This window comes from Dendrobates tinctorius, unplaced genomic scaffold (genome assembly GCF_039654945.1).
Source record: "Dendrobates tinctorius isolate UK_male_01 unplaced genomic scaffold, ASM3965494v1 ptg000152l, whole genome shotgun sequence".
NCBI lineage: Eukaryota > Metazoa > Chordata > Amphibia > Anura > Dendrobatidae > Dendrobates > Dendrobates tinctorius.
Window position 1 is genome coordinate 1,155,998 of NW_027361819.1, and position 17,119 is coordinate 1,173,116.

The following is a 17,119-nucleotide window of genomic DNA, read 5'->3' on the forward strand; positions in this document are numbered from 1 at the left end:
TGTGTTCCAGAGACTGTTCAAGGCATGATAAAGGACGAACTGGAGGAGATGAAACAGCTGGGAGTTATTCAGCTATCTCACAGTTCTTGGGCCTCTCCTGTCGTCCTGGTCCCCAAGAAGGATGGTACAACACGATTCTGCGTCGATGACAGACGATTAAATGATGCCACCAAGAGTGATGCTTATCCCATGCCCAGGATTGATGATCTATTGGATCGTCTGGCCAGTGCCCAATTTGTGACCACGTTAGACTTGAGCAAAGGGTACTGGCAGATACCCCTAACGGAGGGCTCTCGGGAGCGCTCGGCCTTTATTACTCCATTTGGGCTTTTTGAGTTCCTGGGAATGCCCTTTGGGATGAAAACTGCCCCCGCTACTTTCCAGAGACTGGTAGATAAACTTTTACAACAATGTCAGGACTTTGCCTGTGCTTACTTAGATGACATTGCCATTTTTAGCACAACCTGGGAGGAACATCTTAAACACTTGGGCATAGTGCTGGACTGTATCCTTACTGCAGGACTGACCATTCGTCCTGATAAGTGCCAAATAGGGATGGCTGAAGTGCAGTACCTCGGGCATAGAGTAGGGGGTGGGACACTAAGGCCTGAGCCTGACAAGGTGGAAGACATTAATAACTGGTGTAGAGCCCAGACTAAAAAGCAGGTACTTGCATTTTTAGGAACTGCTGGTTACTATCGCAAATTTGTTTCTAATTTCAGCACCGTGGCCAAGCCCCTAACCGACCTGACCCGCAAGAACATGCCTAGGAATGTGACGTGGACGACTGCATGTGAGGATGCCTTTTCAGCGTTAAAGACTGCCCTCGTCACTGCTCCTGTCTTGGCTGCCCCGGATTATAAGCGCAGGTTCCTTGTGCAGACAGATGCATCCACCTTTGGGATTGGGGCAGTACTTAGCCAAGTGAACGCCGCCGGAGAAGAACATCCTGTTGCTTTTGCCAGTCGGAAACTACTGGATCGGGAAGTTGCCTATGCCACTATTGAAAAGGAGTTCCTTGCCATCGTATGGGCGCTACAATAATTGCAGCGTTACTTGTATGGCAGAGACTTTACAATTGTTACAGACCACAACCCCCTCACATGGCTGAATCGCGTATCAGGGGACAATGGAAGATTGCTGCGGTGGAGCTTGTCCTTACAACCCTACAGCTTCTCCATCCAATACAAGCGGGGAAGCCAACACCAGAACGCCGATGGACTGTCTCGACAAGAAGAACCATAGGCTCCCCAGGCCGACCTACCCCTGCCACTGTACAAGGAATTATAAATAACTGAGCAATGTGGACTAAAGTGAGCAGGCCAGAGGTCTGTGTAGACCTCATGGCGTGCTCACTTATTATGGGGGGGGGAGAGGTTGTGATGGTGTGATAGGCTATGTGGATATCATTTTGTGTATATTTCCATTTCACTTATTTTCATAGTATTTTTCTTGTTGCCTTGTAAAGGTACTGTCACACTTAGGCTGAGTGCAGACGGACTTTTTGGCCCTGCGGATTTGTCCGCGCAGAATAGAAAAAATCCGCAGGTCAAATGACCTGCATTTTTCCTGCGGATTTCTTCCATTTTTCATGCGGTTTTTGTGCGGTTTTCCACTGCGGTTTTCCCCCTGCGGATTTGGTGACAGGGGAGATGGAAAGCCGCACAAAAGAAGTAACATGCTGCGGATTTTGTACTGCAGGAAAACCGCGCGGAAAAAACCGCAGCGTCTGCACAGCAGTTTTTTTTTCATTGATTTTAAGGCTACTGTACATCACAATGCGGATATGCAACGTTTCTGCGCGGGAAAAACCGCTGCGGATCCGCTGCAAATCTGCATCGTGTGCACACAGCCTTAGCGATGTACCAGCGATCCCGACCAGCGATATGACGCGGTCAGGATCACTGGTACATCGCTAAGTGGTCGCTAGTGAGCTGCCACACAGGCAGATCTCACCAGCGACATCGCTGGGGACGGGGGTCGCTACTTACGTGTCACACTAGGTGATCCTGACGTCCTCCCGCCAGGCTCCACGCTCGTTGCTCGTCTCTCCACAGGAAGAGCCGCAGGAAGCTGACGACGAGAAACAGTCCAGGACGTTTTTGCGCGATCAGCGATAACCAGCGGGGGAGCGGGTCGTTATTAAGTATCAGACACAGCGATATCGCTAGCAATATCGCTATAATGTCACAAGTTATAGCGATATTGCTAGCGATATCGCTTAGGCTACTTTCACACATCAGGTTTTCGGCGTCAGGCGCGATCCGGCGTCGTGCCGGAACGCCGGATCCGGCAACTGTTTTGTAAAACCGGATGTGACGGATCCGGTTTTCTGCCGGATCCGTCTTTTTCTTGACAGACAAAACCGGATCCGTCTCATCCGGTTCATCCGTTTTTCTATCCGTTTTTCGACGGATTACGCCGGATCCGGTTTTTAAAATTGACCCTTGTGGCCTTCCGAACGGGATTGGCTACTGGAAAACTATATATAGCGTGTTCCTACAGCCCTTCTTTGACAGGTTGTAGAGGAGAAAGTGCAGGTTGCAGAGAAGAGCAAGTTACTGGCGAAGATGGATGTTGTCATTGGAAATATTTTGAAGAATTTGGCGGATTTTATAGCGGAGGCGAATCGTTTGAGGGTGATTGTTCTGGAGAAGGAGAGAGCAAGACAGCAGCGCATCAGGCATCGTAGACGACGTTTGTGGATCCACCCCATCACAGCCAAGAGAATGACGCGTGGGGTCTATTCTACACTCTGCATGGACCTTCGACGAAACCCGGATACATTTTTTGGATATGTTAGGATGAAAATGGAGAATTTTGATTACTTGGTGGAGCGCATTGCACACCTCATAAGAAAAGCAGACACCTATTGCCGCTTCTCTGTTTCACCCGCAGAGCGTCTGATGGTGACTTTAAGGTAAGCCACATTTATTGGATATGCTCGCATCAGAGCACACTTTCACTGCAATCTTGTTGGTGGTAGTTTGTATCTCCAAGTGTTATAGCTCAGTTTTGGTATGTAATGCTGTGATTTAAAACTAATTGATTGTTTTTTAATTCCCCACAGATTTCTTGCAACTGGAGAATCCCTTTCGTCACTGCATTTCCAGTACAGACTCGGGATTTCCCCCATATCTGGAATTGTGAAGTACACATGCCGTGCACTGTGGGACTCCTTAGCTGAAGAGTTTTTACCAGAGCCCACAACAGAGAGGTGGATTGAAATTGCTGACAAGTTTCAACAGATATGTCAGTTTCCAAACTGCTTGGGCGCTGTGGACGGGAAACATATCCGCATTGTAAAGCCAGCTGGATCGGGATCGGAATATTTCAATTACAAGAAATATTTTTCAATTGTCCTCATGGCCATCGCTGACGCGGAATACAAATTTATTGCTGTTGATATTGGGGCCTATGGCCGCTCCAATGACTCTCAAGTTTTCAAACTGTCTGCCATGGGGCGTAAACTGTATGGAAACACCTTCCAGTTCCCACCACCTAGACCGCTGCCGCAAACATCTGGTCCACCTATGCCATTTGTCTATGTAGGGGATGAAGCCTTCCAGCTGTCAGAACACCTTTTGAAACCGTACTCTAGCAGAGGATTGACAAGACCAAAACGCATTTTTAATTACCGCCTCACAAGAGCAAGAAGAATGGTTGAATGTACCTTTGGTATTCTGACAGCCAAATGGCGGGTCCTATTGACTGCGATCAACCTCAAGACAGAAACTGTGGACGAGGTGATCAAAGCTTGCGTGGTACTCCACAATTTTGTTATCTGCAAGGAACCCATTTCCATTGAGGACACCTCTGAAGAAACCACCTTGCAAGATTACCATGACATTACCACTAGAAGTTCTGTGACGGTTTCAGTAATGAGGGACAATTTTGCACTATACTTTATGTCACCTCAAGGCAGAGTACACTGGCAGGATGACAGAGTGTGAAAGATTTGTGCCCTAACCAAACTTGTGTACCTTCTGGACCAACAGTATATACCTTTGCCAACCAAAGTTGGCTATCTTGTCATGGTCTTACTATTTTTAGCTTTAGGCCACAGGTGTGTACCTGGTTGTGTTTTATGCAAAGTATTTCACCTTTTAACAAAAGTTGTGTACATTGTTAGGAAATCACCAACAATAAACACAACTTTTTAGGTGAAATACTTTGCTTCAAACACAACCAGGAACACAACTGTGGCAAAAAGCTAAAATTTACCCACAGTTATATACCTAGTTTTGAATACCATTTCACCTTTTAAATACCCTGTATTTAACCTTTTTCGCCGCAGAAAGAAATGACAGACAACCAGTGTAAAATAATTTAACTTTTATTGAAAAATGTTTTTTTTAGTAAACTTTTTAAAAATTTTAATAAACTTGTTTAATAAAACTTTGAAACTATAAAACTGAAACCATAAAACTGATCATTTTTATTTAAATACACACATTATAAATCTGTGTAGTGTGTGGTGGAAATACTGCTGTAGGGGCTGCGGGACACTTCGACACTGGGTGTGTGGAGAGAGGACTGGGATCGTGGTGGGGAAGGAACAGTTAGAGGTGAAGGTGTGGAAAAAACTACAGAATGGGTGGACATGTGGGAAGCAGAAGAGGTGGTGGGTGGTGGAGTGGAGGGTTGGGCAGGGACTGTAGGAGCAGATGATGTTGATGGCAAGTTGTATGGGGAAGGAGTTTGGTACGGGGCAGGTTGCTGGAAGTGGGGAGATGTCTGGTACGGGGCAGGTTGCTGGAAGTGGGGAGATGTCTGGTACGGGGCAGGTTGCTGGAAGTGGGGAGATGTCTGGTACGGGGCAGGTTGCTGGAAGTGGGGAGATGTCTGGTACTGGGGAGGTTGCTGGTACTGGGGAGGTTGCTGGTACTGGGGAGGTTGCTGGTGCTGGGGAGGTTGCTGGTGCTGGGGAGGTGGATGGTGCTGGGGAGGTTGCTGGTACTGGGGAGGTTGCTGGTGCTGGGGAGGTTGCTGGTGCTGGGGAGGTGGATGGTGCTGGGGAGGTGGATGGTGCTGGGGAGGTGGATGGTATGTAATAGGAGGGGGAGGATGGAAAGTGGCTGGAGGGGGTGTAGATGTAATAGGAGGGGGAGGATGGAAAGTGGCTGGAGGGGGTGTAGATGTAATAGGAGGGGGAGGATGGAAAGTGGCTGGAGGGGGTGCAGGTGGAGGAACTACTGTGGTGGGAGGAGGAGGTTGGGAGGTAACTTGCTGGAGAGCAGCGTGGCATGAATGCATTACATGCATCTGCTGGGCAGGAGAGAGCGTTTCCATGCGCTCCACAACAGACCTGAAAAAGGTGTGGTTTGGCGAAGATCTTGCTTCTGAATGCATGGTTTGCAGAAGTGTCTTCACCTCCAGAATGCTGGAGTTGATCTGCTGATAGCCTGCGGAGATTTGCTCTGACAAGACTTTTAGACAGTTCTGGAAAGATGCATTCAGATGCAAGAACTCTTGCGCATAACTCTTTTCCTGACCCCTCTGCCGCTGCCGCCCAGTACCCGCAGGTGTACTAGAGGTGGCAGGGGCAGAAGGGTGGGGTAAAGGGAAAGCGATCTCCTCACCAGCAGCTTCATGTAATGTAGGCGGCCACGATGCTCCTGTGCTGGTGGATGGGACAGATGGGTCGAATGTGTGGGAAGGCTGGGAAGGTGCAGATGTACCGGGGCGGTCGAAGTGTCCCTCGGTGCCGGTCTCCTCAGGGATCGCCTCAGAAGGGTCCAATCGTGCAGGCTCCCGAGTGCTGCTCACCGTGCTGTGGAATAAAGAGAAAAAAAAACAATTAAAATACTGACATGGTATGGCCCTGGCTGAAAAAAAAAAGTTACATCTAACATTTTTTTCACATGTGGTGTGTAATATTTACCTTCTGGTGAGCATTGTTTCCCGGAGGAACGACAGGGCTTCTGCGTACTTGTACTTGCTCCTGCGTCCTCCAGATCCACTCGGGGCCCGCATCTCTTTATTGAACTCCTTCTTGAAACGATCCCTCACAGACCGCCACCGATTCACAATTCTGTTCCCTGAAACGAGAAAGGAGTGGTTAGTATACAACATCAGTGTTTCCCAAACTCCAGTCCTCATGGTCCCCAGGGGTCATGTTTTCAGGATTTCCATAGTAAATAGAAATCCTGAACACATGATCCGTGGGGACCACGAGGACTGGAGTTCGGGAAACACTGGTTTACATCAAGCAACCGGTACTGTATATACTTACGCTCTGTAATCTGGGCCCGAACATCGAGGTCCTCCCAGCGGCCCACAAGGAGCGAACAGATTTCCTCCCAGAGTCGTCGGGTAACGATAAGGTCAGCGTGGCGGCGGTCAGCCATATTCCAGAGCGGCTCCCTTTCTCGGACGAGATCGATGAGGTGGTCCACATCAATCCCTCCATCCTCACCGTCAGAGTCGGGAGCACGCTGTGAAGGCTGTTAAAGAAAAAGACAAAAATAACATAATTAGCCTCCACAAAAGAAATGAAATAAAAAGTGCAAAAAAACAAAGCAAAAATATTTATACTTACATGCTGGTGACCGCCGCGTTGCTGTCGCCGACGACCCTGGGAGGCACTGCGAGGACCTCTTGGCCGAGCACCAGATTGGGAAGACTAGAGAAGAAAACAAAAAATGTTATGTCTTTGGATGTAGGCATTTGTTTGCTGTGTGTGGTCTGCAGAACATTGTTTTCTATGTGTTGTGTGTAGTGTGATGTTGTGTTTCTGCGTTTGATGCAAAAAACTTACGAATTGTGAGCCCACTCCAGGTGTCTGTCCACCCCTTCCTTCTTCTTCTGGGAGCTCCTCTTCATCTTGTGAATCCTGTTTTGAAATAAAAGGCAATGAATAGACATATATTACAGAGAAGATGGATTTTGGAAATAAAAACTTACCGTCAAACGCTGACGATGCGAGGGAGGGCTCCCAGAAGATGATGTGCTGTCTTCCTGGTGGCCACACTCCATGCCTGTGGGTGGTGTTCCAGCTGCTGCCATTGCTGCTGCTGCTGCTGCATCTATTGGGCGGCTGTTGAATAAAGAGAAACAAAGGGCCAATGAATATCTTGATATTCAATAGCCCTAGTTTGGAGGAATGGGGGATTTGATAATTACCGTCTCTCATCTGCTGCTGGCCTCCCCTCCTCAGCATGTTGCATTTGCTGCTCCATTTGGGGTGGTTGTGGTGCTGATGGTGCTGCAGTGGTCTCCTGCCTTCTCCTGCTGCGCTTGGTTGCTTTCTTGGGTGGCATGTTGGGTGTGGCTGTGGGTCCCACTGTCTTGCTTTTATATATGTCTTGTGGGCAGAGCTACTGAGCATGCTCAGACCAAAAAACCGGATCCGGCGCATTGCGGCGCTCATAGGCTTTCATTGTGTGAAAAAGCCGGACGCGCCGGATCCGGCATGTCCGGCTTTTTCGCCGGAGACAAAAAACGTTACAGTAGCCGTTTTTTCCAGACGCCGGATCGCGACACATTGCCGGATCCGGCGAAAACCGGATGAAACGCATGGCCATCCGGCGCGATCCGGCGCAAATGCAAGTCAATGGGGGGGAAACCGGATCCGGCATTGCATTTCGCCGGATCCGGTTTCTGTCAAAAGCGCCGGATCGCGCCTGACGGCGAAAACCTGATGTGTGAAAGAGGCCTTAGTGTGACAGTACTTTAAGTCTACAGCCTGACTGTATCAGTCTCTTGATGACCCCCTGTAGTTCCTTAATCCCCAAGGCTCCTTTGTTCTCCTCTGGGAGGCCTGCAAACCGTCCCAACCTGTTTGACTACCTCTGGACACAAGGAAGGGGGTGGGGAGGACAGGAGATGGACAAGTCAGTTCCTGTGTGGAGAGCATCGTGTAAAAGACTGCACCTCAGAGAGAAGGAAGCGTTTGGACCCATTTTATCCTCTGGATGCTAGAGTTTTGGACTCTCATCTCCTTGGACATTTTATCCTGTTACTGGACTACATTCTTGTTCTGGACTATTGTATCCTCAGTGTGGTGGATTGTTTATGGACCTTCTAATTTTGCCTGTAATAAAGGTCTTGGGATTGTTCACACTTCCCTCGCTCTGTTGATTGTGTGGTATCGGAGAAGGACCCTGTGACAATGAGCCTTACCAGTTGATGTGTCTTTGGTATTACAATATCTTCATCTTTGATAATCAGTTTTCCACTCAGGTCAATCCCAAATGTATCTCTGAGTAGTCCTGGGATCTCCTCATCAGTAAGTTTTCGAGTGGTCTTCACACTTCCACCGCCCTTGGTGTACTCGGTGCTGATAAGTTGCCGTCCTATATACGTCAGTTTTGCTCGTGGGAGTTGTAGGGAACATAAGGACTTTTGCACAAATATAGAACTGGGCGACGTTTGATGATATTCACACATTTCTCGGAAATCCTCAAATGTCCTCTCCTCCAGGGTGAACTTATAGAGACTTCTCCAGCCATTTTCTTCCTTCCTCTCCATGTACCACTCATCTCCTTCTACGTGTAAACGATATACACCACTGTCCTGTTCCTCTTCCCACTCGGCTTCCAGTGGAAATGGTTCAACAATTGATTCCCCAAAACCAACATCACAAAGCCATCTTCTTCCCTCGAGGTTAACGACCAATATTATGTGGTCAAATGGGGGTCCAAAAATGCCAATTATTCTATTTCTCACCTTTGACGATAATACCTGTGTTTGGTAGCCCAGTTGTTGGAGCACCCACAAGAAAAGACCATTGTTCTCATAACAGAATCCTCCTCGTCGTCTAACTACAATTTTGTTGTATATCCATGAAAAGTCCAAGATAATTTTTTCTCCACTGTGTATGCTGAGACTTTCTGTGGGTACAGAGTGTACATGGTGGCGGTGTAATTCTCGTAATGCTGAGAGAGAAGGATGTCCAGAATTTGTCAAATTAACCCTCTGGAAGTACGCATTCAGATCCATTGTGTGGCAAGTGTCCTGTAAGATAATATAGCCACACATTTATTACTATTCCAGACACAATAAATATAACTACTATAATACTGCTCCTATGTACAAGAATATAACTACTATAATACTGCTCCTATGTACAAGAATATAACTACTATAACACTGCCCCTATGTACAAGAATATAACTACTATAATGCTGCTCCCTATGTACAAAAATATAACTACTATAACACTGCCCCTATGTACGAGAATACAACTACTATAATACTGCCCCTATGTACAAGAATACAACTACTATAATACTGCCCCCTATGTACAAGAATATAACTACTATAATACTGCTCCTATGTACAAGAATATAGCTACTATAATACTGCCCCCTATGTACAAGAATATAACTACTATAATACTGCCCCTATGTACGAGAATACAACTACTATATTACTGCCCCCTATGTACAAGAATATAACTACTATAATACTGCTCCTATGTACAAGAATATAACTACTATAATACTGCCCCCTATGTACAAGAATATAACTACTATAATACTGCTCCTATGTACAAGAATTTAACTACTATAATATTGCCCCTATATACAAGAATATTACTACTATAATACTGATCCTATGTACAAGATTATAACTACTATAATACTGCTCCTATGTACAAGAATATAACTACTATAATACTGCCCCTATGTACAAGAATATAAATACTATAATACTGCCCCTATATACAAGAATATAACTACTATAATACTGATCTTATGTACAAGATTATAACTACTATAATACTGCTCCTATGTACAAGAATATAACTACTATAATACTGCCCCTATTTACAAGAATATAATTACTATAATACTGCTCCTATGTACAAGAATATAACTACTATAATACTGCCCCTATATACAAGAATATAACTACTATATTACAGCCCCCTAAGTACAGGAATATAACTACTATAATACTGCTCCTATGTACAAGAATATAACTACTATAACACTGCCACTATATACAAGAATATAACTGCTATAATACTGCTCCCTATGTACAAGAATATAACTACTATAATACTGCCCCTATGTACAAGAATATAACTACTATAATACTGCCCCTATATACAAGAATATAACTACTATATTACAGCCCCCTAAGTACAGGAATATAACTACTATAATACTGCTCCTATGTACAAGAATATAACTACTATAACACTGCCACTATATACAAGAATATAACTGCTATAATACTGCTCCCTATGTACAAGAATATAACTACTATAATACTGCCCTCTATGTACAAGAATATAACTGCTATAATACTGCCCCTATATACAAGAATATAACTACTATAACACTGCCACTATATACAAGAATATAACTACTATAACACTGCCACTATATACAAGAATATAACTGCTATAATACTGCCACTATATACAAGAATATAACTGCTATAATACTGATCCCTATGTACAAGAATATAACTACTATAATACTGCTCCTATGTACAAGAATATAACTACTATAATACTGCCCCTATATACAAGAATATAACTACTATAATACTGCCACTATATACAAGAATATAACTGCTATAATACTGATCCCTATGTACAAGAATATAACTACTATAATATTGCCCTCTATGTTTATATCCATCTACTCCCTGTACATTTGGGGTGCAACAAATATATATCATATGCATTTGTGTAATTTTTATCCTGGCCGCTGCATTCACACACATCCACCGCCCTGGCATTAACTCTCCACACTCCATCCATATCGGCCCCTCGCTCCTTTCCTCTCCTATGTATAGCACTCATGCTCTTTTCACATTGTTAAATTGCACAGATCCAGTCAGTCCCACCATTCAACATCAGAGACGCTCTCACAAATCACTTAACCATCTGCTCACTCTTTCTATCCTCCTTCTCCTAGTTGCAGGAGACATTGCTCCCAACCCTGGTCCCCCATGTTATAGAAAGTCAAACCTCCCGACTGCTACACTCAGAAACCCCTCTAATCTTATTAATATTCCCTGCATGCCATCTGTCTCTCTTAATTGTGCACTTTGGAATTCTCGCTCAGTGTGTAACAAACTCTCCTTCATTCATGACTTTTTCCTTTCTAATTCTCTTAACCTCCTGGCTCTTACTGAAACCTGGATCCAGCAGTCAGACACTACCGCTGCTGCTGCTCTTTCATACGGGGGGCTACACTTCTCTCATACCCCAAGATCAGACAATAGAGCTGGTGGAGGCGTTGGTCTGCTCCTATCACCAAAATGTACCTTTCAGGTTATCCCTCAAGTACCCTCACTTGTCTTCCCTTCTTTTGAGGTCCATGCCGTCAGACTCTACACCCCCTTCTCCATGCGAGTGGCGGTGGTGTATCGTCCCCCCGGCCCCTCCCATCAGTTCCTGGATCATTTTGCCACTTGGCTTCCACATTTTCTCTCCTGTGACATCCCTACCCTCATCATGGGAGATTTCAACATCCCCATTGCTCTTCCCCTCTCCCCATCTGCTACTCACCTTTTATCTCTAACCTCCTCATTTGGCCTTTCGCAGCTTACTAATTCTCCAACGCATGAAGACGGAAACTCCCTCGACTTGGTCTTCTCTCGGCTTTGTGCAGTGGATGATTTTGCAAACTCCCCTCTCCCGCTCTCTGACCACAATCTTCTTTCATTCTCTATAAAGAACTGCCAGGCTGCTCAGGTCACCCCCACTGTCCAGACTTATAGAAACATACAGGCCATTAACACCCAGAAACTTATGAAGAACTTGCAGTCTTCATTGGCCCCTATCTCCTCCCTCTCATGTCCTGATTCTGCATTGAAGCATTACAATGAAACACCTCAAAGTGCCCTGGATGAATTTGCACCCCCTATAAATAGAACACCACAACGCAGACGGCGACAACCCTGGCACACGGTGCAAACACGTTTACTGCAGCGGTGCTCCAGGTGCGCCGAACGTCTGTGGAGAAAATCCTATCTACACGAAGATTTCATCCATTTTAAGTTTATGCTTAGAACATACAACACTGCCCTTCACCTCTCCAAACAAACCTATTTCAACACCCTCATCATCTCACTGTCCAATAACCCGAAACGTCTCTTTGACACTTTTCATTCTCTACTCAATCCAAGAGTACAGGCCCCAACCACGGAGCTCCGAGATGACGATCTGGCCAATTACTTCAAAGAAAAAATTGACCAGATCCGACAGGAAATTATCTCCAAATCCCCTCATACCATGCACTGTCCTCCCTCCCCCACTGCATCTAACTCACTCTCTGATTTTGAACCAGTCACAGAAGAAGAAGTAAGCAGGCTCCTTGCATCTTCTCGCCCAACTACTTGCACCAGTGACCCATTTCCGTCACATATCCTCCAGTCCCTTTCCCCTGCTGTCACCCCTCACCTAACTAAAATATTTAACCTCTCTCTCTCTTCTGGTATTTTTCCCTCCTCATTTAAGCATGCCATCATACATCCACTACTTAAAAAACCATCCCTCGACCAAAATTGTGCCGCTAACTATAGACCTGTCTCTAATCTTCCCTTCATCTCTAAACTCCTGGAACGCCTGGTCCACTCCCGTCTTATCCGCTATCTCTCAGAAAACTCTGTTCTTGACCCTCTCCAATCCGATTTCCGCTCTTTACACTCCACTGAAACTGCCCTCACTAAAGTCTCTAATGATCTGCTAACAGCTAAATCAAATGGTCATTACTCCATGCTAATTCTCTTGGATCTCTCTGCAGCATTCGACACTGTGGATCATCAGCTCCTCCTCACTATGCTCCATTCCATTGGCCTCAAGGACACCGTTCTCTCCTGGTTCTCCTCCTATCTCTCCGACCGCTCCTTTACTGTTTCTTTTGCCGGTTCCTCCTCCTCTCACCTTCCCCTTACTGTTGGGGTTCCTCAAGGATCGGTTCTAGGCCCCCTCCTCTTCTCCTTGTACACTGCCCCTATTGGTCAAACAATCAGTAGATTTGGTTTCCAGTACCATCTCTATGCTGATGACACCCAATTATACGCTTCTTCTCCTGACATCACGACAGCCTTTCTAGAAAACACCGGCGATTGTCTAAACGCTGTGTCTAATATCATGTCCTCACTATATCTGAAACTGAACCTGTCAAAGACTGAACTCCTTGTGTTTCCTCCCGCTACTAATGTACCTACACCCGACATTGCCATTTCCGTGTGTGGTTCCACTATTACTCCCCAGCAACATGCCCGCTGTCTTGGGGTCATACTTGATTCCGAGCTTTCCTTTGCCCCCCACATTCGATCACTGGCTCGCTCTTGTCATCTGCACCTCAAAAACATTTCTAGAATTCAACCTTTTCTTACTTTTGACTCTGCAAAAACTCTTACTGTTTCTCTTATTCATTCTCGTCTCGACTATTGTAACTCTCTTCTAATCGGTCTCCCTCTTACCAAACTCTCCCCTCTCCAATCTGTCTTGAATGCTGCAGCCAGGATCATATTCCTCACCAATCGTTACACCGATGCCTCTACCTTGTGCCAGTCATTACACTGGCTACCCATCCACTCCAGAATTCAGTATAAACTTATTACCCTCACCCACAAAGCCCTCCATGGCTCAGCACCACCCTACATCTCCTCCCTTGTTTCAGTATACCACCCTACCCGCGCCCTCCGTTCTGCTGATGACCTGTGGTTAGTATCCTCAATAGTCAGAACCTCCCACTCCCGTCTCCAAGACTTTACACGTGCCGCGCCAATTCTTTGGAATGCACTTCCCAGGTCAATACGATTAGTCCCCAATCCCCACAATTTTAAGCGTGTCCTGAAAACGCATTTATTCAGACTGGCCTATCGCCTCAACACTTTAACCTAACCTATCCCTGTGTGGCAGAGCCAAAAGTTTTACCATAACCAGGTTCCCAGCATCATGTTCCCACATGCTTTATGCATCCATTAGCCCTCTGTGTCTGTACTGTTACACACTTAACATTATGGCTGGTCCATACAATCAGGGCAACTGTTACCACCCACCTTTCGTGTCTCCCTCTTTCCTCATAGACTGTAAGCTTGCGAGCAGGGCCCTCATTCCTCTTGGTATCTGTTATGATCTACTGTATGTGATTATTGTTATGCTGTAATGTCTATTGTCTGTACAAATCCCCTCTGAAATGTAAAGTGCTGCGGAATATGTCGGCGCTATAAAAATAAAATTTATTATTATTTATTATTATGTACAAGAATATAACTGCTATAATACTGCCCTCTATGTACAAGAATATAACTACTATAATACTGCTCCCTATGTACAAGAATATAACTACTATAATACTGCCCTCTATGTACAAGAATATAACTACTATAATACTGCTCCTATGTACAAGAATATAACTACTATAATACTGCCCCTATATACAAGAATATAACTACTATAATGCTGCCCCCTATGTACAAGAATATAACTACTGTAATACTGCTACTATGTACAAGAATATAGCTACTATAATACTGCCCCTATATACAAGAATATAACTACTATAATACTGCTCTCTATGTACAAGAATATAACTACTATAATACTGCCCCCTATGTACAAGAATATAGCTACTATAATACTGCCCCTATATACAAGAATATAACTACTATAATACTGCTCCCTATGTACAGGAATATAACTACTATAATACTGTCCCTATGTACAAGAATACAACTACTATAATACTGCCCCCTATGTACAAGAATATAACTACTATAATACTGATCCTATGTACAAGATTATAACTACTATAATACTGCTCCTATGTACAAGAATATAACTACTATAATACTGCCCCTATTTACAAGAATATAATTACTATAATACTGCCGCTATGTACAAGAATATAACTACTATAATACTTCTCCCTATGTACAAGAATATAACTACTATAATACTGCTCCTATGTACAAGAATATAACTACTATAATACTGCTCCTATGTACAAGAATATAACTACTATAATACTGCTCCTATGTACAAGAATATAACTACTATAATACAGCCCCTATGTACAAGAATATAACTACTATAATACTGCCCCTATGTGCAAGAATATAACTACTATAATACTGCCCCTATATACAAGAATATAACTACTATATTACAGCCCCCTAAGTACAGGAATATAACTACTATAATACTGCTCCTATGTACAAGAATATAGCTACTATAACACTGCCACTATATACAAGAATATAACTACTATAATACTGCTCCTATGTACAACAATATAACTACTATAATACTGCCCCTATATACAAGAATATAACTACTATATTACAGCCCCCTAAGTACAGGAATATAACTACTATAATACTGCTCCTATGTACAAGAATATAGCTACTATAACACTGCCACTATATACAAGAATATAACTACTATATTACAGCCCCCTAAGTACAGGAATATAACTACTATAATACTGCTCCCTATGTACAAGAATATAACTACTATAATACTGCCCTCTATGTACAAGAATATAACTACTATAATACTGCTCCTATGTACAACAATATAACTACTATAATACTGCCCCTATATACAAGAATAAACAGTAACTACTATAATACTGCTCCCTATGTACAAGAATATAACTGCTATAATACTGCTCCTATGTACAAGAATATAACTACTATAATACTTCCCCTATATACAAGAATATAACTACTATAATACTGCCCCCTATGTACAAGAATATAACTACTGTAATACTGCTCCTATGTACAAGAATATAGCTACTATAAACTGCCCCTATATACAAGAATATAACTAATATAATACTGCTCCCTATGTACAAGAATATAGCTACTATAATACTGCCCCTATATACAAGAATATAACTACTATAATACTGCTCCTATGTACAAGAATATAACTACTATAATACTGCTCCTATGTACAAGAATATAACTACTATAATACTGCCCCTATGTACAAGAATATAACTACTATAATACTGCCCCTATGTGCAAGAATATAACTACTATAATACTGCCCCTATATACAAGAATATAACTACTATATTACAGCCCCCTAAGTACAGGAATATAACTACTATAATACTGCTCCTATGTACAAGAATATAGCTACTATAACACTGCCACTATATACAAGAATATAACTGCTATAATACTGCTCCCTATGTACAAGAATATAACTACTATAATACTGCCCTCTATGTACAAGAATATAACTACTATAATACTGCTCCTATGTACAACAATATAACTACTATAATACTGCCCCTATATACAAGAATAAACAGTAACTACTATAATACTGCTCCCTATGTACAAGAATATAACTGCTATAATACTGCTCCTATGTACAAGAATATAACTACTATAATACTTCCCCTATATACAAGAATATAACTACTATAATACTGGCCCCTATGTACAAGAATATAACTACTGTAATACTGCTCCTATGTACAAGAATATAGCTACTATAAACTGCCCCTATATACAAGAATATAACTAATATAATACTGTTCCCTATGTACAGGAATATAACTACTATAATACTGTCCCTATGTACAAGAATATAACTACTATAATTCTGCTCCCTATGTACAAGAATATAACTACTATAATACTGCTCTTATGTACAAGAATATAACTACTATAATACTGCCCCCTGTGTACAAGAATATAACTACTATAATACTGCCCCTATGTACAAGAATATAACTACTATAATACTGCTCCTATGTACATGAATATAACTACTATAATACTGCCTCCTATGTCCGAGAATATAACTACTATAATACTGCTCCTATGTACAAGAATATAACTACTATAATACTGCTCCTATGTACAAGAATATAACTACTATAATACTGCTCCCTATGAACAACAATATAACTGCTATAATACTGCTCCTATGTATAAGAATATAACTACTATAATACTGCCCCTATGTACAAGAATATAACTACTAAAATACTGCCCCTATGTACAAGAATATAACTCCTATAATACTGCTCCTATGTCCAGGAATATAACTACTATAATACTGTCCCCTATGTACAGGAAGATAACTACTATAATACTGCCCTCTATGTACAAGAATATAACTACTATAATACTGCTCCTATGTACAACAATATAACTACTATAATACTTCCCCTAT

At 43.1% G+C, this 17,119-nt stretch overlaps 1 protein-coding gene across 1 annotated transcript in view; it reads right to left on the reverse strand.

The window, feature by feature from the left end:
* LOC141050668 (uncharacterized) overlaps positions 1 to 17,119 on the reverse strand; it is a 60,279-nt gene that overhangs the window by 4,913 nt on the left and 38,247 nt on the right. The window contains exon 2 of the mRNA XM_073547269.1: positions 8,125 to 8,958. Coding sequence (XP_073403370.1) covers positions 8,125 to 8,943 — 819 coding nt within the window. The 5' untranslated portion in view covers positions 8,944 to 8,958. The remainder of the gene's footprint in view (positions 1 to 8,124; positions 8,959 to 17,119) is intronic.